The sequence below is a fragment of the Pygocentrus nattereri genome, chromosome 13, assembly GCF_015220715.1.
Source record: "Pygocentrus nattereri isolate fPygNat1 chromosome 13, fPygNat1.pri, whole genome shotgun sequence".
In the NCBI taxonomy this organism is placed as follows: domain Eukaryota; kingdom Metazoa; phylum Chordata; class Actinopteri; order Characiformes; family Serrasalmidae; genus Pygocentrus; species Pygocentrus nattereri.
The window spans coordinates 3449550-3476085 of NC_051223.1; the positions used below are offsets into that span (position 1 = coordinate 3449550).

The window sequence follows — 26536 nt, forward strand, 5'->3', positions numbered from 1 at the left end:
ACAAATTTCGTTCCACTTCACGATTGTGTCCCACTTGTTGTTGACTCTTCACAAAAAATGTCAATTTCATATCTTTATGTTTGAAGCCTGAAATGTGGCAAAAGGTTGAAAAGTTCAAGGGGGCTGAATACTTTTGCAACCCACTGTATATATATATATATATATATATATATATATTTATATATATATATATATATATATATATATGTCACACTATAAGTCGCTCTGGATAAGAGCGTCAGCCAAGTGCCATAAATGTTATATGTGTTAACCCCGCCCCCCAAACAATACAGGCGGAGTCTGAGCACTAAACCCCGCCCATGGAGATATGAGAGAGTCGTATTGCAAAGTGTAGGAGACTCCCGCTGGCAAGCAGTCGAGAAACCGGTCTCTGTCCACGCCACCTGCACAAGAGCTCTATAAACCAGTGAGTACGGCGTAATAACAACCTTATCTGTTGTTTTTGTGCATTGAACGACTCCTCTGTGTTCACAGTGCAGAACACCAGTCAGTAATAGAGTTCAGTATGAACGTAGCTTGAATTCAGCTTCGTATTCGCCAGCTTATTCATCGAATTTTCCGTTCCACCTTAAATACTGCAGCGGTTGCATTACAGACTGCAGGCGCCAGAATGTAATGACTGCACCATTTAAGGTGGAACGGAAAATTCGAAAAGAAGCTAACTTTAGTCCCCCCTCCTTACGTTACACCGTGCTGAGGGTCGCTGGGCTGGTCTGTGACCGCGACCCACGGTGTTTTATATCAGGTTATTAATGAGAAATCATAACTTTGATAAACCCCGACCTTCTTTCAAATCGTTACCTCAATGCTAACACGTTAGCAACCAACAGAGCTTGGTGTTCAGAAAGCCGTTAACTCGACGCTGATGTGCTGAATATTGTTTTGGCAGCAGAAGTGTGTTTGGTTGATGTCCATCCGAGGCTTAAAGGACCGTCTGTCTGTCTGCCACCTGGACTTTCTCTCTTCATGCGTAGACGTCTTGGAAATAGCCGTTCCTAAAGCGCCACTGTCAACATGTTCAGTTCAGACTTTCAGCAGTAAGAGGTATAGCTGTTTAGGTTTAGACTTAAAGGGCCACTCCAGTGATGTTTCATCATTTCTGAATAATTAAACGTTTGAGATGTAAACAAAGTCAAGTAAAAAGTTTTGATGTGGAGTGGTGCATTAAGGAGAAACTTACCAGGTCTGATTTCTTTACAGTGGCGGTGATGGGAACCAGGCGGTCGCAGCGTCTACAACACAAACATAGCCAGTTTATTTGCTATCAAATACCACTGGTGAGCCTACATGTCTTCTGAGTTTTCATATAATGCTGGTAATGGTAAAATAGTGGTAAATCAGAAAAAAGAGCTGAGCTTTTCGTTTTTGTTTTACAAGCCTTTGTGCAGCTCTCCACCAGTGTTTGAAATGGTTTTAGGCCAAACACTTTTCAAAACTAGTCTCAGGCATCAGTCAGTCTACTTGTTAGCGTTTCATGTAATAACTTTCTGTGAGGTTCCTTTCAGAGGCAACGCTTTGGATGTCTGGTTCCTATCACTACCACTAGGAGCAATTCTAAACTGAAGTTCAGTTTTACTACCCAAATGTGTGGTTTATACTAATCCAGACCTCTCGGAAAAATCTTAGACAGGATGGGTTGCATGGCTACCTTCAAAAAATGTGAAAATTTGGCTTGCAAGATGGACATGAAGCCCAGGTGAGGAATTTTAGCAAGTTATTTTCTTTATTCAGACCACTTTTGGGTGCAAGGTAGTGGAACTCCACCATTAAAAAAAAAATCTACATAATTAAAGGGTGGAGATGCAAATAACCAAGCGTCTGAAGAATTTAATGCCTCTGAAAGCTCCCTCATGGAATTCTTGGCTTAAAGTGTATTGTAGTTCATTTATTTCAATCCATTTACGTTGGAGAGGTACATGCAGGGTGTTGTAAGGCATAATAATCCTGCCAAAAAAAAGTCTTTTCAGATTTATTACTATTTTACCATCGTGAAGAATACATACAACATCTCCGAAAAACTCAGAAGACATGTGCATGGTTAGTAAGTGAAATCATTGTGTTGTAAAAATCCTGACGCCTGGTTCCTATCACCGCCATTGTAAAGAAAAGTTTCTTTACAACTAACCACTTCACATCTAGCTGCCCCGAATGACTCTGTTTACGTCTCAAGGCCTGAGTTATTCAGACGTTTGAAAAAAATCGGTGCAATTCCCCTTTGACTCTTCACGTCTTTTCCTTTCTCTCCATTCTGTTCAGCAGTATGGCTGAGACCAGAGGGAAGTTCGATTTTGCCATTGACCGTGGGGGGACTTTCACTGATGTTTTTGCTCGTCTGCCGGACGGTAGAGAGCGGGTCCTCAAACTGCTCTCCCATGACCCCCAGAACTACAGAGACGCCCCCACCGAGGGCATCCGCCGCATACTGGAACAGGTAGGAGAGACACAGGTGTAAAAACACCAATGGCAGTGGTGCTTCTAGACTTTTTCAGTTTGGAAAGGGGAGAAATTCTAGGGCTGGATGGGGACATGCAAAAGAAAAAAAATTTTTAATGGTTTTTTTTTTTTTTTAGCTTCTTTACCCAGCTAGCTACAGTTACAACAAACAGTAGAACATTTGACAACATGTTCATTTGTTAGTTTCATAAATTCCAAAGATTTACGAAAGAAGCAATGAGCAAAGTTTATGTCCAGAAGAAAAACAAAATGCTATGTAGAAAAGCGATTTGTCATTGTCTTTCAATTTCTTTCATAACTTCGAATCATCTGAGACAAATATTTTTATCAAAATGACCAAAAAGTTACTGTTTATTTTTAAAATAATTTTAAAATAAAGTAAATATAAAGTACAACAGTATTTTGGCGCTGGCATACACACTAATAGTTTTCCCGGTAAATACAAAGTCAATGGGCCTCATTCACCAATATCTACCTGAGCCTTTTCTTAAATTTGTTCTTGAGGAAGGCCCAAAAAAAAAGTCTGCCTGAGATTCATGAGGTGTTATTAAACCACAGAATTGTTCCCATCTGTGTTTTTGAGGGTGTGTAGATTCTGATCTTACCTAAGAACAAATCCCAAATAAGACAACATTGGTGAATGTCAGAGTCTTCATAAAAACTGCATAAGTGGGTTTTGAAAAGAAATTTGTTCTTAGGAATGGTTGGTGATTGAGGTCCAGTGCTTTGATCGGTCTAAAATTAGAAGTCGTCTACTCTTAGTTTCCATCTTTCAATACTCATTATTGATCTAATAGCATGTGGTCCCCTTTAGGAAGTGTAAATAATTTGCTAAGCAGATTTGCTGTCAGTCTGGCTCTTTCTCAGTATCATCAACTTCAACGGCAAGTGACAGTAAAGATAGAAAATGATTTGTTTTTATATGTTTTAAATGTGTTAAATAGGTGATCTTTGTTACCTGGACAGATAACTGTAACTGTCTAAACTGGTTATGACAACAAGCATGTCAGTTATTAACTACATCCATCCATCCATCCATCCATCCATCCATTTTCTAAGCCGCTTCTCCGTCAGGGTTGCGGGGGGATGCTGGAGCCTATCCCAGTAGTCATCGGGCGGAAGGCAGGATACACCCTGGACAGGCCGCCAGTCCATCGCAGGGCATTATTGACTACACAGAATCGAAAAACTAACATTTATTATCGTTAGCAGCAGCAATGTATCAATACCACATTTTCCCTTCTGATGCCAATACCTTATTGTTAAGTATCGGCCCATACCAAGTACCAATACTAAGTCCATTTAACCTTACCTAAACTAAACTTATAAGTCCACTTTTAAAATATTTTATTTAGGTAAAAATATGTGTTTTGTGCCACCAAGAAAACATTCATAGCTTGATTGAATGGCATTTATTTGTTGAATTTTGATTAGTCTACACCCACTTTTTAGCGGCTCATGCTCATTTCTGGTTTAAGCCATACCCACTATGTAATAAAATAGAAGGAATTAAAAAAGGTATCATTCAGGCGTTGTTATTAAAGTCTAGGTATCAGTATTAAGGAAAATACTTTTTTAATCCCACAAATGGGGAAATTCCACCTCTGCATTTAACCCATCCGTGAAGTGAAACACCACATACACACTAGTGAGCACACACACACTAGGGGGCAGTGAGCACACTTGCCCGGAGCGGTGGGCAGCCCTATCCACGGCGCCTGGGGAGCAATTGGGGGTTAGGTGTCTTGCTCAAGGACACCTCAGTCATGGACTGTCGGCTCTGGGGATCGAACCGGTAACCTACTGGTCATAGGGCCAGTTCCCTAACCTCCAGCCCACGACTGCCCCAATACCCCAATGGTATCGATATTGAAAATATTTTAACAATACCCAGCCCTAGGTGAATATGCCAATTTCATGTTGTGGGCTGATGCCAGTATCAGATATTTTTCATGTATCTACTGATGCCAATCTAACATTTTTTTGTCCTTACGTTCCCCTAAAATGTGAATTTAACAGGTGCTAAAAGGCAGTTGACTGCACAGCGTGTCAGATTTTAGTTTTCCACGATGTTCCCCTGTGCACAGTTGTGAAAGTGATTAGGCCATTTCAGATATCCACATTTAGCGCAGCCACAGTGGAGTCTGGCCTTGTTGTCACTGAAATACTAAAATACCCACAGCTTGCGCCTGTAGTTACAGTTAAACCAGTGTGAAGATGACAAAAGTCATCTAGTGCTGATGAGTGTGACCAGTTCAGATGGCCACAGATGTGGAAAATAATTACTTTAGAAAGTAAAGGATGGAGAAGAAGCCTGAGAAAGATAATAATAGTCAGGGATGGGGAGTAATTGCTGCGAGAATAGCAGAAAGGTCAGCCAAATCTGCTCATCTGTGATTGTGCTGTGGAAAAAGCTTGTCTTGTTCATTTTTGTTTCTGATCAACAGGAAACAGGGCTCAGTTTCCCAAGGGACCAGCCTCTGGACTCATCTCTGATTGGCTGGATCAGAATGGGCACCACAGTGGCCACTAACGCGCTGCTGGAGCGTCAGGGTGAGCGGACAGCCCTGCTAGTGACTCGTGGATTTAAAGACTTACTGCACATCGGCACTCAGGCTAGACCCAACCTGTTTGATCTTGTGAGTGAGCCCCTACAGTAGTAGTGCAATAAAATAATTTGTATTGCAATAACGTTTCTGTTGATAAGCTTGGAGTGTTAAACTTTAATGAACATTCAACATTTTTTGGCACTTTGTAAGATTATTTATGTTAAAATGAAAAGAAGTATTACTGAGTTGGAAGAAAAAAGCACAAACAATATGGTGTGTGGTATGGTGTTACACATATCCGTCAGGTAGGTCCCCAAATGAAAAATAGCCTCAGATCATTATCCCACCTCCACCAAACCTTTCTGTTGGCACTGTACAGTCTGCTATGTAGCGTTCTTCTTGCAAAACCAAACTCAAATTCAGCCATCAGACTGCCAAATAGTGTGATTCATCACTCCAGAGAACACATTTCAGTGGTTCTGCACTTTACACCACTCCACCTGATGCTTAGCATTGCACATAGTGATCTTAGGCTTGTGTGCAGCTGCTCTGCCATTGAAACCCATTTCATGAAGCTTCCCACACACAGTTCTTTTGCTGATGTTGCTTCTGATGACCATACTAAAGAATTAGATTCCATCCTCAGAAAGTGCATCCTTCGCCAAATTTTGACCAAGTTTTCTTTGAATGCTTGAATGTTCTGCGGCATGTTGCACGCAATTGCACTTTTCTGCCAGAGAGGTCTCCAAATCATACATAATGTCACTTTAAGAGACATTCTGCGATAAATTCTCTGTTACTGACTTAGAGTTACAAAGTTTTCCTAGATTCTGTGCCTTTATTTGTCTTTAAATGTTCAAACAATGTAAAGGGCAGCTGCTCCATCAAAACATAAAAAGCAAACATAATAGCATTATGAGGTTTCCTTGGGACATGGGCACTATGCGTGTTACAACAGTTGACAGAGCAGTGCCTTTTGTGTTTGCTTCACAGGAGGTGCGTATGCCTGAGGTACTTTATGAGGAGGTTGTAGAAGTGGATGAGAGAGTTGTCCTGAGACAGGATGGTTGCCAACTGCCCAGGAAGGAGCCCAAGCGTATAGTAACAGGTAAAGAACTATAATCATGTTATGCAGTAGAAACACTGTAGACAGTGAGGTGTATGGCATTTTCCAAAGAAAGGAAGAAAGACACAGCCATTATTTATTACACCAGTCTCTCACTGTGTTTGTCTTTGTTCAGGCTTTTGGTTGCAAGGACTGCTTATGTTACTCATTCACAAATGAGAGAGAGGGCAAAGAAAAAAAGATACACAGCTGCTTTCATCTCTGCTGTGATGACCCTGTTTATTAGGTGGTCTTTCAACGCTGTTGGGGATGCACCGCTTTAGCGTTCACACTACAAATGATCAACAACACTTGCAGTATACATTCCTGACCACTAGTGTTGTAGTCCGTTGCGAGTCAGTTTAGGGCTAGTCTGAGTTGAGTTGCGAGTCAGTTTAGGTCTAGTCAGAGTTGAGTTGCGAATCAGCCAAGGGCTAGTCTGAGTTGCGAATCAGCCAAGGGCTAGTCTGAGTTGCGAATCAGCCAAGGGCTAGTCTGAGTTGCGAATCAGCCAAGGCCTAGTCTGAGTTGCGAATCAGCCAAGGGCTAGTCTGAGTTGCGAATCAGCCAAGGCCTAGTCTGAGTTGCGAATCAGCCAAGGCCTAGTCTGAGTTGCGAATCAGCCAAGGCCTAGTCTGAGTTGCGAATCAGCCAAGGCCTAGTCTGAGTTGCGAATCAGCCAAGGCCTAGTCTGAGTTGCGAATCAGCCAAGGCCTAGTCTGAGTTGCGAATCAGCCAAGGCCTAGTCTGAGTTGCGAATCAGCCAAGGCCTAGTCTGAGTTGCGAATCAGCCAAGGCCTAGTCTGAGTTGCGAATCAGCCAAGGCCTAGTCTGAGTTGCGAATCAGCCAAGGCCTAGTCTGAGTTGCGAATCAGCCAAGGCCTAGTCTGAGTTGCGAATCAGCCAAGGCCTAGTCTGAGTTGCGAATCAGCCAAGGCCTAGTCTGAGTTGCGAATCAGCCAAGGCCTAGTCTGAGTTGCGAATCAGCCAAGGCCTAGTCTGAGTTGCGAATCAGCCAAGGCCTAGTCTGAGTTGCGAATCAGCCAAGGCCTAGTCTGAGTTGCGAATCAGCCAAGGCCTAGTCTGAGTTGCGAATCAGCCAAGGCCTAGTCTGAGTTGCGAATCAGCCAAGGCCTAGTCTGAGTTGCGAATCAGCCAAGGCCTAGTCTGAGTTGCGAATCAGCCAAGGCCTAGTCTGAGTTGCGAATCAGCCAAGGCCTAGTCTGAGTTGCGAATCAGCCAAGGCCTAGTCTGAGTTGAGTTGCGAATCAGCCAAGGCCTAGTCTGAGTTGAGTTGCGAATCAGCCAAGGCCTAGTCTGAGTTGAGTTGCGAATCAGCCAAGGCCTAGTCTGAGTTGAGTTGCGAATCAGCCAAGGCCTAGTCTGAGTTGAGTTGCGAATCAGCCAAGGCCTAGTCTGAGTTGAGTTGCGAATCAGCCAAGGCCTAGTCTGAGTTGAGTTGCGAATCAGCCAAGGCCTAGTCTGAGTTGAGTTGCGAATCAGCCAAGGCCTAGTCTGAGTTGAGTTGCGAATCAGCCAAGGCCTAGTCTGAGTTCAGTTGCGAGTCAATTAAGGCCTAGTCTTCACCCAAGTTGAGCATCTGAAAGCAGGCCCCCATGCGCAACCTACTCAAACATGCTGCTAGCCTACAAGACGAAATAACAACACATCATACAGCGTTTGCTCTAGGATCTCTTCAGCAGCGGTGGCAGGCTGCTGCAAAATAAATGTAGCGGAAACAGTATGAGTCATCAGGCAAGATTTGATAAGATGGAAAAAGTGCACCTTTGACAAAAATGGAAAGTGTGATGTTAAAGAGCTGCGAGACAAAGGTTGCTTGAGCAGAAACAAACTGACAGTGGTTGTTGCAGCAAGGAGCAGAAGTGTAGCACAGTAGCTTGTTAGTAAAGGCTGTTGATTTCTTAGTGTTATCATTCATATTATCATTTGATATTTAACTGTATTATAGCTAGGATTTCTACTATGTTTAGTTAGGAAAAAGCTGTTAGTTTAATTAGCTAGATGCCATTAGCTAAGTAATTGTTAGTTAAACAGCCAAACTATCTGTAACAGCTTAATTCTCTCTCTCTCTCTCTCTCTCTCTCTCTCTCTCTCTCTCTCTCTCTCTCTCTCTCTCTGGGTGTCTCTCTGTTTCAGGCAGTACAGGGGACAGTTTGGAAGTTTGGCAGGAGCTGGATTTGCAGCGTGTGGAGAGAGATTTGAAGGCAGTTTTGTCCAGAGGAATCACCAGCCTGGCCGTGCTGCTGCTGCACTCCTACATGTTAGTGCATTCTGTCCAACAGCAAGCAAACTAATTTCAGGTTTTAAAATAGAGTCCCTCGACACTGTGGAGGCCAGTGGTTTTCTCGGTTTAACACACCTGGTTCAGCTCATTACCTGCTTCATGAGCTGATTAAGGTTAAACTCTGTAGTGATGTGTTCCTGTAAGACCTCACTTTAAACCCACTGGTGTTCATTGACCAGCAGAATTTCAAAGATTAACTTTTTTTTATTGTTTCAAAAGCTGTGAAGACTGAGCAGATTTATTTTGAGGAAAACACAGTTGCACCTGTAAATGTTTATGTGAAGACTATTGGCAGTAATAGGAAATAATGCCAAAAAGGCCATGCTTTTTATCCCCTTGATGTGGTGTCAGCACTGTAAAATCTACTGTGAGTGAATGGCTAGACTTTTTCTCCCTTCTGATCCAGAGAGTTAAAGGCAAACAGTGTTGTTGAGTGTTCTGAAATAACAACTGATTCAAAGTTCAAACCATTGCTGCTAATAATAGATTCAGGAATAATCATTTGATCAGAACTGTCTCAAACGTTAACAGTATTGAAAGACTTTATTGATTTGGATAATTATTGTTGTCATCAAAGCCTAGCTGCAATCTTGCATTCCCTAATGTTTGTTTCAGTTAAATGCGTATGTGTTTCTTTGTTTTTCCAGATGGCCTGCCCATGAGAAAGCTGTGGGGTCATTGGCACGGAAACTCGGATTCACCCAGGTGTCTCTGTCCAGTGAAGTGATGCCCATGATCAGGGCGGTGCCTCGTGGGTATACAGTGTGTGCAGATGCCTACCTCACACCCAAAATACACCAATACCTCAATGGATTTACCAGAGGCTTCAAGGGGGCGCTGAAAGTGAGTGCATCTTCAACTCTGTGACTTGTTTGATTTGATTGCAGATATTGAGGAAGCAATTCAGTTCTTTGCGTAGTCTGAAATATAACCATGATTCAGTTCTTTTGATAAGATTGTGATGGTTTTACAACTATTTGTATTAATTATTTTTAGTTTTCAATTTTAAACACACACACACACGCACGCACAGCCCTATCCACGGCATCCAGGGAGCAATCGGTTGTTAGGTGTCTTGCTCAAGGACACCTCAGCCATAGACTGTCAGCGCTTGGGGTCGAACTGGCAACCTTCTGATCCCAGCGCCAGTTCCCTAACCTCCAGCCCATGACTGCCCCTACTAACTCATACTGGTTTCCTCAGTGTGGTAGTGATAGGAACCAAAGGCACACACTTTCTAAGATCCCCCTGGGTCATTGATTAAAAATGCACTGAATACACAAATTGAACGTTACGCTGTGTTTACATTATGATGGTAGGCGGACGACCACAAACTAAATGTAGCAGGCGTTTCAATATATGGACAATTGAAGTTAAAAGCAGACATAGAGCACTGTATGTAACGGAAACCAAACCGGCGACCTTATGCAGCAAACTGATTTTGCTGTAACTGACTCAGCTATTATTGTCATGAAGACCAGTAGTTAAATCTGCCTTTGTGGATTCCTTCATGACATAGTAGTAGATACATCCATCCATTTTCTAAGCCGCTTCTCCGTCAGGGTCGTGGGGGGCTCCTGGAGCCTATCCCAGCGGTCATCGGGCGGAAGGCAGGATACACCCTGGACAGGTCGCCAGTCCATCGCAGTGCAGACAGACATACACACACCTTGGGGCAATTTAGCATCTCCAATTGCCCTGACTGCATGTCTTTGGACTGTGGGCGGAAACCGGAGAACCCGGAGGAAACCCACGCAGACACAGGGAGAACATACAAACTCCACACAGAGAGGACCCTGGTCGCCCGGCCGGGGAATCGAACCCAGGCCCTCCTTGCTGTGAGGCAACAGCGCTACCCACCACGCCACCGTGCCACCAGTAGTAAATACAGCGATTCAGAATTCAGAAAACAAGGAAATTATCATTCGAATCCATTGGCAATGCAGATTATCTGCCCATACTTTTTTCAACACTGCACTTGCAGGAACTGCGCTTGCATTCAGCAGAAACGCTATGCTATCACAATGTATAGTGCCATATAATTGTACCATATGCTTGTATTATTGTTAATGCTGCTACTGCTACAAGTAACATTTAATACTCATGATTGTATATTATCATTATTATTATTAGTAGTGGTAGTAGTTGTTTGTAACTGTTCTGTGTAATGATTAATACTAGTTGTTGTGCCAGGAGAAATGGTGTGCTTAAATGAGTGTAGATGTTCTGTTATGTACTGAAAATTAACATGAGGAAAAAATACACATGCATAACCATGTGTATTTATATTTAAGCTTAAAATGTTAAAAATAAGCATTAGTTTAAAAAATTATGTATTTAAAATTTACACTGCCACCCTTTTTATCCCTGCACTTTCCTAATTGAAAAAGAACACCTGGTTATTTGAGTTTGAGAACAGTGAGCCTGTAATTTTAGCTTAAGTTTTTTTTAGAATAATAAGCATGGAGGGTAAAGTGTTAACATTTTGTTATGTGTGTGTGTGTGTGTGTGTGTGAGAGGATGTGGATGTGTTGTTTATGCAGTCTGATGGGGGTCTGACCCCTATGGAGCAATTCAGTGGCTCGCGGGCAATTCTGTCTGGTCCCGCTGGAGGCGTGGTGGGATACGCCGTCACTTCCTACAACTCCTCTGAAAACAAGCCTGTTATTGGATTTGACATGGGAGGTGAGCGAGTTATGAGTGACCAGTTTAAAGTGTGAAAGTATTAATGGATGCTCCCTGTCCCTCCCTTTGGTTGTGGGTTGAGGTTTGTCGCAGTGTTTATGTGTATTTGAGTTTGCGGGGGGTCATGGGGCACAAGACAATGGGACGGAAGGAAATGGGTGTGAGGAATGATGAGAAAGATGAAGAGATGGGAGCAGAATAAGACACAAGGGGGTGCTGAAATCCAGGTAAGGAAGTAGGGCCAGGCGATACATCATCAATACCGGTACAAATGCATATGGGTCTTGGAATGCCTCAAATTGTTTTAAAAGAACAGTTCAAAATGAGTTAAAATGAGCGCTTATTTTCCACCAGTCCACACAGTCTGCTGCAGTTTTGACCTACTATTCCATTTTTAGTCTATGTGCCTTTTCCATTAACTATTTTAATGAAAATCTTTAATAAAATCACTAATGTCATATCATACTGAGTAACCCGATGTCTTTTGAAAACGACTTCACCTGTCATTATAAAAAGCATTACTGCAAACATGCATTCATGAGCCTCTTCTGGTGCTGATTTTATGGTGACTCCTTGCTGGATAAACTTCGGACTGCAACTGACTTGCAACAGCAAGTTCATCCGCTGTACATATTTAGAAAATGATATGTTTTCTGTCATTACAGCAGAGGAAGGGTTACATGGCTGAGTTATAATTATTGATAGCCCCACCTCCACCCCTTCTAAAAATTACTCCTAAGCATGCAAACCATAGCATACAATTAAGTTAGCCATGGTCTGCCCACAGTTGTGTAATTTCTGGATGGGGGCAGTCGTGGGCTGGAGGTTATGGAAACCGACCCTGTGACTGGAAGGTTCGCTGGTCCGACCCCGAGAACCGACAGTACATGACTGAGGTTTCCTTGAGCAAGGCACCAAACCCCCAGCTGATACCTAGGCACTGTGGATAGGGCTACCCACCACTTCGGGCAAGTGTGCTCACTGCCCCCTAGTGTGTGTGTGCTCACTAGTGTGTATGTGGAGGTGCAGTTTTCCCGTTGTGGGACTAATAAGGATCTCTTAATCTTAATTTCTTAACTACTGCTGCAGTTAAACAATCACAAATATCCCATTCAGCTTTATGAGAAATTGTAGTGCACATCTCTGAGTTACTTATTTCAAATGTTGATTTTGTATGTATGTGTATGAAATGTGTTTTTTTTCTGAAAGATTGCAAAGTTAGGATATATGAGATTTTTTTGTTTGTTTGTTTATGTAATTACATCTTCTGTTTGTCTGTCTCCATTGCTGTCATTGGATAGCCATTGTGAGTTGAGTGTGCTAGAGTGTCTCATTAGGTTGAATAGGATTTTTACTAGTGTTCTGTAAAGCTTGTCCACCTTTACAACAGTAGCTACAAAAGAACACCTTTTTGGGTGGAGCACGAACAGGTTTATTTGAATTTGTGTAAGAAAAACGAATAGTGAGCCGGGTTTATCTGTTGTTTTGTGTGCAGGTACGTCTACAGATGTTAGCCGCTATGCTGGTCAATATGAACATGTATTTGAAGCTACTACAGCTGGTGTCACACTGCAGGCTCCTCAGCTGGATATCAACACCGTCGCAGCAGGAGGAGGCTCACGCCTGTTCTTCAGGTGCAACACATACACAAATTAGGGCTACTATTAAACATTCATTTTTTTAAAAATTATTATCATTAGTAGTACAAAAAGTAGTAGTAGTAGTCGTCTTGAAAGTATAACAACAACCAGGGTTGAGCAATATGGCAAATATACCATCATGATACTGTTCGTGCTGCACGATGCATAGAGCCACATTTGAAAACTGCCATCAAAATCTCTGGGCAAAATCATTTTAAATCAGCATTTCAGAAATCTTCTTAAACAGGACTAATTATGCTCTTATTTAATGACATATGCAGTTGTTTATACATACACATAAAAACATATTGTTTATTGTGACAACAAACTTGATCATGATTACAATTAAATATCATATTGCTGTTGCAGCTGTTTGGTATTTATTGATTTATTATTGTCAGTGTTTTTATTCTTCTTTTTTTTTAATCTAAATTGCAGAATTTCTGAATGGAAAATTTGAAATATTACAAGATAATGTTTAACCCCTTAAAATACCAGGCATGTGACATACAAAGGCTTATTATTCAGTAACTACAGGGATTTTAATGCAGACAGGTTGACGGGTTCTTCGGTTATAGTGTAATAAAACTTTGGGCCTGCTGGTGGGATCTGACCATTTAAGGGGTTAAACAATAATAGACAATTATTTTCACAGAAAGCAGCAAAAAATGCTATTCTGGGAAATCCTGCTGGTGACTGGTGACCCTGAACCATCATCCTAAAAATTGAAAGTCCTTTTTGTCGGTGTAGAGGAGTGATCATATTGTTGTGCGGGACATGCTCTCTGTTATATCTATTATTGGGAATAAACGAAAGCATGCTTTGCAGTGACCTGTCCGAAGTTTAGCACACATTGTGGCATAAAGCAGTTTTAAGCGACTTTAAATCAAATCCACTGTATGGCCAAAAGTATGTGGACACTCTTCCTAATTGCTGATTCCAGCCACACCCATCAATAACTAGTGTACAAATCAAACATTGGCAGTACAATGAAGATCTCCTGAAGATCTCAGTCAGTCGAAACATGGCAGTCATAAATGTCTGTCCTGCTAAATCTGAACTGGTCAATTGGAAGTGCTGTTATTGTGAAATAAAAGCACCTATAATCAGCAGCTTTTTTTACATTTCTGCCTTTACGCTGTGTCACAATTTAATGATGAACGACCCGACAGAAATGTTCCAAAAATGTTCGTTCTCCTGTAGTCTTACTAACAACAGCAACTATATGAAATATAATTCATTATATAGTAAATGATCACCTTAACACTCAGTTCGTAGCACTTTGCCTTGGTTCATGTTAAATCCCAGTTATACTTTTACAAGATTGTTAAGTTCAGTTTCCAGCAGACAAAAGCCAGCCTCATAAAGCTTTGCCAGTGGTTCGCACGGTAACTGTTACTGATTAAAGAACTCACATCTTCCTTGCACACATTAACGTTATGTCCACAACTCCTATGCATTAGAGATGCGTACCATCAGGCATTCAGATGCTCAGAAGTCATTTTGTCCCCTTAACTACGATTGTCTCTGTTTTAAGGACTTGGATTCATGTTTGAGAATATTGAAGGAAAACATTTGCCCTAAAATATTTTTTTAATCAATTCGTGGCACAATATTGAATGCAGGGTGTCCGAAGGTGAAATAGTTCCCAAAGAAAGCTTCCCTTTACCAAATCTGTCACTATTTTATCATCATAAACACAACCAATAAAAACCCAGCACCTGTAGAATCACAGGTCATTTTGGACGACTGTAAAACTGCTGTAGAAAGGTTTCCACCATTCTATATCAGACCACTCTGAATTACTTTGTGTACATTTCCACCACTGAATTGTGCAGCAAATTTGAGAAATCAGCGGGATTCCTCTTTAACAAGTTGGTATGAGGCAAGTATGTGATAATTTATGTAGTGTTTGCACATTGCTGTGTATAAGCCTCCATTACGTTTTAGCTAGATTAAGCAGTGCAAAACTAACTAATCAAGCTTCAGACCCCATAGATGTATTTTCTGATGGACTACATTTAGGGTAAAAGGGAAGTAGGGTTGTTTTATTTTTGGCCAAGCCTGGGCTTGAAGCCAAAGATTCAACCCAGCACTTAGATTTCTTTGGGCATATAGGTTGAGCTATATCAAGTTCATTTGATTCCAGAGCTCATACTCATCATTGTCAAGTTTCAGACCGTCATATTTCCCTCCCATCCTCTTCGTAATCATTCATAACTCCATATGTAATTTCACTGTAAAAACTTGTTTTGTGTTCACAAGCAGTGTCATAAAAAATAAGATTGACATATAGCTGTGTTCCAAAGCCTAGACTACAGCCGAGGTAGACGGCATTACTGGAGCGCTGTGTCGTAGCAGCCTGTTCCAAAGTGAAGGATCCTTCGTATACAGCCTAGAAATGCAGCCTGTGTTTGGAATGATTTCAAAGATGCATCAGATGTGTCCTTCCTGACCTTTGGTTGCCCTGCACGAAGGTAATAAAGTAATTATTCACTTACTTGAATTTGTCTTTGTTACCTTATAAAGTGTCACATCACTGATTTAACTAAAGTATTCTTCCATATATCATCCATATATCGTATATCATCAATGAATCCTATTTTTTTTAGGAGTATTTGTATGTATGTAGTTTATTGTACTTCATAAGAACAAGCGGGCTCCATTTTCTCTCACCAGTTCCCTCACGAGTTTAGCGGCACATCACCACGCAGCCTCGTTAGGACTGTTGCATGTGTGTGACCAATAGGCTACATAGGAGGGTTCTTCACAGGACAGTCCTACCGGGCACCAACACCACCTTGGCTTTGGAACGCAGCAGCATATCTACGTATTTAGTCTGTGGAATTTTAGCTCCAAGGAGTATTTCAGCCAAACTCTTCAGCTTTTTGAATGAGCTACAAATGGAAAAATGAGCTGTTTTGCTTTATATTGATTTCTCTCTCTCTCTCTCTCTCTCTCTCTCTCTCTCTCTCTCTCTCTCTCTCTCTCTCTCTCTCTCTCTCTCTCCTTCTCTCTCAATATCTCTCCCTTTCTTTCTTTCTTTCTTTCTTTCTCTGTCTCTCTTTCTTTCTCTTTCTCTCTCTTTCTTTTTTCTCTCTTTCTTTTTTCTCTCTTTCTCTCTCTCTTTCTTTCTCTCTTTCTTTCTCTTTCTTTCTCTCTTTCTTTCTCTCTTTCTCTCTCTTTCTTTCTCTTTCTTTCTCTCTTTCTTTCTCTTTCTCTCTCTTTCTTTTTTCTCTCTTTCTCTCTTTCTCTTTCTTTCTCTCTTTCTTTCTCTCTTTCTTTCTCTTTCTTTCTCTCTTTCTTTCTCTCTTTCTTTCTCTCTTTCTTTCTCTTTCTCTCTTTCTCTCTCTCTTTTTTCTCTCTTTCTTTCTCTCTCTTTTTTCTCTCTTTCTCTCTCTCTCTCTCTCTTTCTTTCTAATTCTCTCTCTCTCTCTCTCTCTCTCTCTCTCTCTCTCTCTCTCTCTCTCTCTCTCTCTCTCTCTCTCTCTCTCTCTCTCTCTCTCTCTCTCTCTCTCTCTCTCTCTCTCTCTGCAGGTCAGGGATGTTTGTTGTTGGTCCCGAGTCAGCTGGTGCTCACCCAGGTCCTGCCTGCTATAGAAAAGGTGAAAACATCATTCTGCTGCAACAAATAATGGGGGTCTCTATGGACTAATTCACATTTCTGTGGTTTTAGTCTTGTAGTCTTTTTATAACGGAACCCCACAGGTTCTTTCAAGTACATTTAGCCCTTTATGGTCCTTATATGGGTTCACACTTCACTTTTGTTACTACAGAACTTACACCTTGGTTTCATGGTGGATACTGAATAACCTTTATGGTTAAACAAAGCGCTGTGGAAACCCATTTTTCACTACTTAAGGGTCACCTTTGCTGCTTATAGGGGGCCCTCTCACGGTCACTGACGCTAACCTGGCCCTCGGACGTCTGCTGCCAGACTTCTTCCCTCACATCTTTGGCCCTGGAGAGAACGAGCCGCTCTCCACGGAGGAAACGATGAGGCAGTTTCAGCAGCTCACCCATCACATCAACCACTTCCTCTCTACCAACCAGTCACAGCACAATGCCAATGGAGCCGGCCAGTCAAACAGCGATGGGCCAAAAGGTTGCGAATCAGAAATGAGCGTGGAGGAGGTGGCAATGGGATTCATCAAAGTTGCAAATGAGACCATGTGTCGACCAATCAGAGCACTTACACAGGTAATACTTTTAGCCTGCAAATGACTCGTGCTGTCACTTTTACACTTAGGTCAGTAAATGTTTGGACTTTGACAAAGTTATTGTAGTTTTAACTGTCTACCACAGCATACTGGAGCTGAAATGAAATGATGAGTATGAGCTCAAAGTGCTGGTGATGCTCTGCTAGGCCTTTACTGCAGATACTGCTTGTTTTTGGGTGTTTCACCTTCAGTTTTGCCTTGTGTAAGTGAAATACATGATGCATTGGATTGAGGTCAGGTGATCTGACTTGACCATAGCAAAACATTCCACTTCTTTTTGACGTAGAACTTGTGATAGAAGATGTGATCTTTCTGTTTCTGAGGCCAACTAATGGTTTACATCTTGTGGCAAACTCTTATTCTGATGAAATTATCACTGGATTCTTGACTTTGTCACAGGTGCACCTACCTCAGTCTAGCCAAGTGATATGAAGAGGTGTAGGAAAGCCTTTTGGTGTTTCTGAGCTCACCAGTGCATTGATTTGGCCACACTTAATGGTATTGCTATGTCTTTGGTGGTCACTGGTAGCTCTGTGGACTTCATATTGACCGGCATTAACAGCAACAGATTCCAATTGCAAGTGCTGTATTTCAGATCAACTATAGATGCTTTATTTGTTTACTTGTCAGTGAAATAATTAGGGAGTTACTCACACCTAACCATGCAACAGCTGAGTAGCCAACTGACTAATTACATATAAGCCTGTAAAAAATGGGGTGCTATGTATAAAATGGTTGTAATTTCTGCACTTTTCAGCTGACTTGGGTGTAAATACTCTCACATTAAAGCTGAAAGGCTGCATTTTGGGGTCATAGTCCGTACTTACTCCAACATGCAGTGGTAGAAAGCTAATTAAAACTTTGTCAATATCTTTATGAACCTGAGTGTACATAATATATATGTAAACACAGCTTCTCTGTGATTCTGTAGGAAATAGTTCAGTGCATTGTGAAGATGTCGCTGTGAGGAGTAACTGCATTTTTATGTTAGAATTTTACAGAATTGTATTTCTGGCAAAAAATGCATATTTTTGAGTATGATTGAATATGATCATTAGGGATGCGATGCTCCGCATATTAATATTAGCAGATATTTGCTTTAAAAAGGATTTTACTGAAATTTTGATCTGAAATTTGATGATGCAGTTATTGTACACACACTGTATCACCATCGAGTGATATGTACATGACAAATTTTGGCCCACAGTTTTTTGTGCATCCTAATTATTCTAATCAGTTATTATCAATTCGAAAACAATCAGTAAAGTTGAGTCACCACCCTTACATGATATTTACATCCCTAGCCAGCTACTTCTATAAAGTTGTGCTTTCTCATGTCAGGCGAAAGGTCATGATACGTCTCAGCATGTACTGGCGTGTTTCGGGGGAGCCGGAGGTCAGCATGCCTGCGCCATCGCTCGAGCTTTAGGCATGAAAACCGTCTTCACACACAAGTACGTCCTGCATGGCAGTGCCTGTGCTTTGTTATGCCTGTTTCTATCTAATACCTATTGGTTACCTACACTTTATGGCCAAAAGTATATACACATCTGACAATCACACCTTTTTCATATATAATTCTTTTTTTTTCTCCAAAACCATGGATATTAATATGAAGTTGCTGCCGCTTTGCCACTACACTGCCGCTTTGTCTCCACTCATCTGCGAATTCTTTCCACAAGATGTTGGAGTGTGTCTGTGGGAATTTGTGCCCATTCAGTCAAAAGACAATTTATGAGGTCAGGCACTGATGTTGGATAAGAAGACTTGGCTCATAACTGGTGTTCCAGTTAAGTCCACAGGTGTTTATTGGGGTTAAGGTCAGGGCTCTGTGCAGGCCTCTGAAATTAACATTACCCTTCACTACAACTAAAGCAACATTATCCTTCCTCTACCAAACTTTACTGTTGGCACTGTGTATGTATTGTAGGTAGTGTTCGCCTGGCATCCCATTCTGTTGACAATGTTTATGGGGATTGCATGGCTATGTGCTTGATTTTATACACCTGTTAGCAGTGGGGGTCACGAAAACACTTGCACTCAAAAAGTTAGGCAGGGTGTCCGTATACTTTTGGCCATATAGTGTATTTACCTATTGTGCCATAGGCACCACCAAGTCGATGATGCTTATTCCTACAGGGCAGTTGTGTGTTTTTGTTTTTGCTTCAGCAGTTCATGCTAGTTGGATATCACATGCTTGCGAAATGACATTTTTAACTGTACGATGTCTTTTATTTGAAAATTAGATACATCATTTTTATTGCGTTTTATTGTGTTTAATTCAGGTACGTTACATAAGCTGTTAATTTTACAAACAGTGCAGTCGTGGGCTGGAGGTTAGAGAACTGGCCCTGTGACCGGAAGGTTGCCGGTTCGATCCCCAGCACCGACAGTGCATGACTGAGGTGTCCTTGAGCAAGACACCTAACCCCCAATTGCTCCCTGGGTGCCGTGGATAGGGCTGCCCACCGCTCCGGGCAGTGTGTTTGATTTAGCAGGCTGTTGAATATTTTGGTAGGCTACAGGTGGTTAGCCCCAAGCATACAGTGCCCAAGCATACACCCTTGCTCAAAATACATGTTTTGTTGATTTTTGAAGTGAAAAAAATGAACACATCTTCATAGAGAGGGCCCAGTTAAATTTTAGGGCACAGTTTTTTTGATCTGCTAAGACTTAATGCCGACTTGATGACGACAAAACATGGACTGCACTGTGGCCGACTTGCATTTAAATGTAGATAAACGTTTGGATGTCTGTGCTGTTTTATACTTGAGTGCGCTCACTTCCACTCTCCATGCTAACAACAAACTGTAGAAACCGAAAGTGTTCAAAGGAAAGGCACTGTGGGAAATGTAGTGTGTTGTGTAGTTTAGCCCAGCAGTCAATGTTGAAATAAGACACTTCACAGCTTAAGAACTGACTTTTTACCTGTCATTATAGTGGGACAAAAGCATGAGCCAGTAGATTGGCACTAGTATTGCTTCTGCCCAGCTCTGCACTGAAGGGGTTGCTAATTAGCTGATGAGTTAAATCAGGTGTTAAATTAGGAAAAGCTCTGACATCCATAGTGTGACAGCCCTGGTTTAATCCCATCATTTCATCATTTCTCATAACTTATTTTCATCTTTTTGTGCATTTACAGTGTACTCATGTCCAATATCTCTGTCTATGTAGATACAGTGGAGTTCTCTCAGCATATGGGTTAGCTCTGGCTGATGTAGTAGAGGAGGTTCAGGAGCCATGCTCTCTGCAGTATAATGAGGATTCCTACTCTGAGCTGGACCACAGGATTCAGGAGCTTACCCAGCGCTGCCACGGAACACTGCATCAGCGCGGCTTCAGCAGGTACACACACAATAAATCAAGGCAGTACAAACACTTTCTGTCCGTTTGATCAGAAAACCCTGTCTACCTTGCTGGTGTACAGTTAGGGACTGTAACCCATATGTTGGTACACAGTTTGTGTTAGCTGTCTTCCAGCCTTTCATCAGCCTTGATTTTCTGACCACAGAGCGCCTTGATCGTGCTTCTAGCTTATATGCCTACATCTATAAGGTAGAGGTTTCTGAAAAGTGGATGCTCAGTATTTAATAATGTATAATTAACTAAATAAAGCCATGTGACATTTGAAAATGTGTTAACTGTGCTTTGTCGTACAGTTCTCAGATCAGTACAGCAGTGTTCCTGCATATGCGATATGAGGGAACAGACTGTGCTCTAATGGTCAATACAAGTGACTACCCTGCTCATGCTCAATCCTGTCAATCTGGAGACTTTCGCACTGCCTTTACTAAACGGTAACCGTTTCTCTGTGTTTGATAAGCCCTTAAGACATCTGTTAATGTTTAGCCCCTTAAACTCTTGATTTATTTTTCAGTAACTATTATAAATTATTCAGTAATTACTGTTAAGTGTTTAATAAATCCTATTAATTATGTATCTGTGTGTGTGTATGTATGTATGTATGTATATAATATATGTGTGTGTGTGTGTGTGTGTGTGTGTGTAATATAATATATGTTTGTGTGTGTGCAGTTGTGATGTAAGCAGCTATTTAATTATTTTTTATTTTGGACTTTGCACTAAAGTGAATGATGCTTTTCATTATTATGCTTATTCATTATGTATTAAATCATTATTTAATACAAATTTATTTTATATTTAGAGTATCTCCATGTAAACAGGGTCATTCGTTTAATATCCCTTTCTTAATTTAATTCTTTTTGTTTCCTGTTAACAGATACATGAAAGAATTTGGCTTTACCATTGCAGACCGGCCTATAATGGTAGATGATATTCGTGTGCGAGGGTCAGGAAGATCTGGCATTAAGTCTGTGACCATGGCCATGGAAGGACACAGATCCCCAGCACCAACCAAGGTTCTACAGACCAAGCTTTATTTTGTACTAAAGGCTCTAACATCATAACACTCCCATGAAAACAAGTTAACACATCCTATACAGTGAATAAACTTAAGCATGGCATTTCCCTGTCTATTTTAGTTTCTAATTGTTTGCTGAATTTAACATATTGGGAAAAATAAAACATAAAATGATCCAGAATGTTGGCATAGGCCACAATTAATGTGTTGTTTTTTTCAATATATTAAATTCAGTAAATAACCAGTAACTGTGGCTTGTGGGGTGTGTAGCAGCCTGTTCTCTGTAAATGATGTGTTAACTAATTTTCACTTAGAAAATCAACACTGTGGAGATGATCATGGTGACCTTTCCTCATTTCTGAAACCGAAACTATATATAGAAAGCAGTACATAAGGAATATCAGAGAAACAGAAAAAGTGTGATTCTACATGTCTTTGCAGTTTGCCCTGGAAATTTCTTGCGATTGTGTTTTGTGGTGGTTTTCTGACCCAGATTACCAAGTGTTACTTTGAGGAGGGCTATCTGGACACCAGTGTGTATATGTGGGAGGATTTGTCTTGTGGCTACAGCATTGAGGGTCCAGCTATCATCATCGATAAAAACAGGTGTGTATAATAGCTTTTGTGTTGAAATGTACATGTGTTAGTAAACATCTGTGAGCGCATACCACAACTGTCCACTTTATTAGCTCCAACAGTTTTGTACAGTTTTGCAAATGTTTGGGCACCCTTAGTCAAATTAATTTAGGAATAGCTTTGAACAAAATCGAGCTCCTCATGTGACTCTCGTCAGTGCACGGGGCTCGGGCACCGTCCTCATACAGCCTGTCGTGGCTCTTGTCAGTGCTGCCAGTGTTTCCTGTAGAGGCTGTGCTTTAAAAATCAACAAAATATATAATTTGCGAATTCAACCATTTGCATACGACCGGAGGTCCATTGTATAGGTGTACAGTTACAGACCGTAGCCATCTTTTACTGTACAACTCCTCAGCTTCCTTCTTCCCTATTCATCTGTGGTCAGTATCTGACCACAGGATGGTACCCGATCCCCTTGCACCATCAAGATCCATGCACCGACATGATAATGAGTATGTGGCGCTGGTACAAGTGTATAGGCCACAACATCAGTGTCACTGCTAGACTAAAAGTGTACCAGCACTCAAAAATATCCAGTTAATATGTGACATTCTCTGTGGTAAGAAGTTTGGTCAGAATCTGTGGTCACTGGTGAAGTAACACAAGTACTGCAACAGCAATTTAATTGTACACCAGGAGGGTGGAGCTACAGAAAAGTGCTTTCTAATAAAGTAGACAGAGAGCATCATCACTAAATTCATTTGCAATTGTGTTTCTGCAATTGTCCAGCACCATTTTGGTGGAACCAGGCTGTTCGGCCCAACTGACCTCAAGTGGGGATGTCTGTATCGCCGTGGGAACGGACAGCCAGTGTGTGTTGGGGACGGAACTGAACACAGTGCAACTGTCCATCTTCTCTCATCGCTTTATGAGTATAGCAGGTGAGAATAGAAGAGAAAAGACATCATCAGAAATGATTTAAATCAAAAAGACAGAAAGTGATAAAAATACACTACAGTTCTAACGTTTGCCATAAACATAATTATTTATTTGCATAGAAACAAAAACCATCCATCCATCCATCCATCCATTTTCTAAGCCACTTCTCCATCAGGGTCACGGGGCAAATGTAAACATCACAAATACGTTATTATGTTCAGTATTACAACTAGATACAAACATTGTTTATATTTGAAGTTCATAACAATTTCTACAAACCGCATTGTGGCGTTTCTTTTTAATATAATATAAAAATAATATTGTAGTAATTATTTGGATCATTCTACTGAACCAGTTCAAAGTCGGAGCTTAAAACCTTCTCTCTCCCACCTCCCACCACCGCAGAGCAGATGGGCCGTGTGTTGCAGAGGACGTCCATCTCCACTAACATTAAAGAGCGTTTGGATTTCTCCTGTGCTGTGTTTGGGCCTGATGGGGGTTTAGTGTCTAACGCGCCGCACATACCTGTACATCTGGGAGCCATGCAGGAGACCGTACAGTATCAGGTGTGGATATATGCTCCGTTCCACATGTGGAAATTAAGCTGCATCACATTTGCGTATAGTCTCTACTTTTCCGGGAAAGCTTTACTCTAGATGTTGGAATACATACTCATTAGTGAGGTGAGGTATTGATGTTGGATGGTCAGTTCCATCCCAGAGGTATTGGATGGAGTTCCAACAGTCCAAAGAAACTTTATACCCTTCAAGTCAATGCTTGTTTTTGGGCATGGAGACCTTAGGCTCATGCGCGGCTCCTCCAGAGCATTTTATTCTGTTGGCAATGCTTTTCTATTGAGATTATAGAAACTATGTATATGCAGTGACACCTGTGTGAGCATCTAGTTCACCTTAAAGTAGGTGAATTCAGGTGTTCAGCCAGGGGTATTGGGATACATTTGGCCATACAGTGTACATCCACCATTTTTTAGTTCATGCTGAAGTTATAAGGAGTGCTTGAGCCCAGATTTTGGAGGTTTTTGAATGAGGCCCAAAAATGTAACTGTATGTAATGTAATGTAAAATATAACTGTTTTTTCTCTCTCTCTCTCTCTCTCTCTCTCTCTCTCTCTCTCTCTCTCTCTCTCTGTCTCTCTCTGTCTCTCTCTCTCTCTCTCTCTCTGTCTCTCTCTCTCTCTCTCTCTCTCTCTCTCTCTCTCTCTCTCTCTCTCTCTCTCTGTCTCTGTCTCTGTCTGCCTCTCTCTCTCTCTCTGCCTCTCTGCCTCTCTCTCTGTCTCTCTCTGCCTCTCTCTCTCTCTCTCTCTCTCTCTCTCTCTGTCTCTTCTCTCTCTGCCTCTCTCTCTCTCTCTCTGTCTCTGTCTGTCTCTCTCTGCCTCTCTCTCTCTCTCTCTGTCTCTGTCTCTCTCTCTGTCTCTCTCTCTGTCTCTCTCTCTGTCTCTCTCTCTCTCTCTCTCTCTGTCTCTCTCTCTCTCTCTCTCTCTCTCTCTCTCTCTCTCTCTCTCTCTCTCTCTCTCTCTCTCTCTCTCTCTCTCTCTCTCTCTCTCTCTCTCTCTCTCTCTCTCTCTCTTTCAGTTAAAGGCCATAGGCAGCAGTCTGAAGGAGGGAGACGTGATTTTGAGCAATCACCCGTGTGCTGGAGGCAGTCACTTGCCTGACCTCACAGTCATCACACCAGTAAAATCACTGACTCATTTCACTTTTAACAACTCTGTTTCATTTTACATTATTTTGAGGCTTAGTTCTGAAGTAAACAAAATGGATATGATTAAAAATGAAAAAGCATCAACTGTGAGCCAGAAAGTGACTTTTGAATATTTAGTTAGGTAGATAAATAACAGTTTTCCATCAAGCATCTTGATTCTTCATCCTCATTTGGCAGGCAGTTGGCTTTTTATTAACTGATATTGTCTTTAATAGCTTACAATATATTTATATTGAATTTTTGTAGTGGTGTGAAAGGATTTTCCAGCAGTTTTCAGACACCATTATTGAGCATATCATTTTTATTATTGCTTTTACATCTACATCATTAATGGTTTTACCTGATACATTTTTTGAGTGGCTAAAATTATTCACAGCCAATTGTTTATTCATGTCCATTCTCTCTCTCTCTCTCTCTCTCTCTCTCTCTCTCTCTCTCTCTCTCTCTCTCTCTCTCTCTCTCTCTCTCTCTCTCTCTCTCTCACTGTGATCTGAAGGTATTTTGGCATGGTGTGAATGGCCCGGTGTTCTTTGTGGCCAGTAGAGGGCACCATGCTGATATTGGGGGCATCACCCCAGGCTCTATGCCCCCCCATTCCACCTCTCTACAGCAGGAAGGTGCCGTCTTCACATCTTTTAAACTCGTCACTGAAGGAGTCTTCCAAGAGAAGGGTGAGAGATTGTCCTTAACTGAATATAGACCGGTACAATCATAAGTCCCTGTTGTGTTATTTCTAATCAGTTTTCATTTTTTTCCACCACAGTACCTAATCACTTTGTACTAGGGCATTGGCAGGATAAAAGTCCGGGTAGTGTCCGATACAACTGATTTGGAAATTTGCGTTCACACATGCAGCTCCTTCAAGTAATGTCTGGAAAAGTTGTGGGTCACTGTGCATGTCTGAAAGCAGCATAAGTGAAAGTCCTAGGCGATCATAGCGGTAGGTTTGACTTAAATCAACTCCTGTTCCTGTGTTATGAGAAACTATATGCAAGACTGCTTTTCAAAATAATCATAATTAATTTGATTGTGAAATAATAAAAGCACAAGCATTTCTTATTGCTTGGTCTTCGATATCTACTTGTGTTATTTAGAATGGAAGGTTCTTGTTTACAAACTATATAGGAGCTCAGAAAGATCCAAGTGAGGGAAGCTGCGGTACTGGATGGCATCAGCACCAGGCTCCTTAAGTCCTGCGCAGATCAGCTGTCTGGAATAGTTGAACACGTTTAACATGAGCCTGAAGCTTGGGAGGGTATCAGAGCATTGGAAAACCTCTTGTGTGGTACCAGTGCCAAAGACACAGCACCCAAAGGACCTCAGCAGCTACAGGCTGGTTGCTACAGAGGCTCGTGCTTGTGCATCTCCGCTCTCTGGTGAGCTCATCTATGCACCCACTTCAGTTTGCCCATCAACCTTGCATTGGAGTGGATTATGCGGTCACCTAACCTCCTTTACAGAGCTCTTTCTCACTTGGAGAAGCCTGGGACTCCTGTGAGAAACATATTCTTTGATTTCTCCCATGCTTTTAACATCATACAGCCTAGGCTCCTGAGGGACAAGCTGGAGAACACAGGGCTGTATCACCACCTATCAAATTGGATTCTGGGTTATCTCACCGAACAACCACAGTTTGTGAACTCACAGGACTGTGAGTCTGACACGGTGGTCAACAGCACAGGGGCCCCGCAGGGAACAGTCCTGGCATTGTTCCTCTTCACCCTGTACACTGCAGACTTTGTGTACAGCTCACCAAATTGCCGTCTACAGAAGTTCTCTCATGACGCAGCGATCATCAGATTAATTACAGATGAGGACAACGGAGTGTACAGAGAACTGACCCAGGACTTTGTGGACTGATTAAGAACCACCTCCTGACCCTTGTGGGGAAGACCAAAGAGATGATGGTGGGTTTTTGCAGACACAGTCATCTCCCTCC

General features: G+C 41.6%; 1 protein-coding gene across 3 annotated transcripts in view; it reads left to right on the forward strand.

The window, feature by feature from the left end:
* The first annotated feature begins 299 nt into the window (after positions 1-299).
* Positions 300-26536, forward strand: part of oplah (5-oxoprolinase, ATP-hydrolysing) — a 37729-nt gene continuing 11492 nt past the window's right edge. Inside the window, exons 1-19 of one of the 3 annotated variants that reach the window (XM_017704505.2) lie at positions 300-427; positions 2281-2452; positions 4923-5114; positions 6018-6132; positions 8287-8410; positions 9082-9277; positions 10954-11119; positions 12615-12753; positions 16297-16364; positions 16643-16959; positions 18321-18433; positions 20154-20324; positions 20639-20776; positions 21220-21358; positions 21854-21966; positions 22726-22877; positions 23281-23441; positions 24468-24569; positions 25094-25268. In XM_017704505.2, coding sequence (XP_017559994.1) covers positions 2282-2452; positions 4923-5114; positions 6018-6132; positions 8287-8410; positions 9082-9277; positions 10954-11119; positions 12615-12753; positions 16297-16364; positions 16643-16959; positions 18321-18433; positions 20154-20324; positions 20639-20776; positions 21220-21358; positions 21854-21966; positions 22726-22877; positions 23281-23441; positions 24468-24569; positions 25094-25268 — 2752 coding nt within the window. In that variant the 5' untranslated portion in view covers positions 300-427; position 2281. Of the gene's footprint in view, positions 428-2277; positions 2453-4922; positions 5115-6017; positions 6133-8286; positions 8411-9081; positions 9278-10953; positions 11120-12614; positions 12754-16296; positions 16365-16642; positions 16960-18320; positions 18434-20153; positions 20325-20638; positions 20777-21219; positions 21359-21853; positions 21967-22725; positions 22878-23280; positions 23442-24467; positions 24570-25093; positions 25269-26536 lie in introns of those variants that run through there. The other 2 variants (XM_017704506.2, XM_017704507.2) reach the window with 2 other exon arrangements.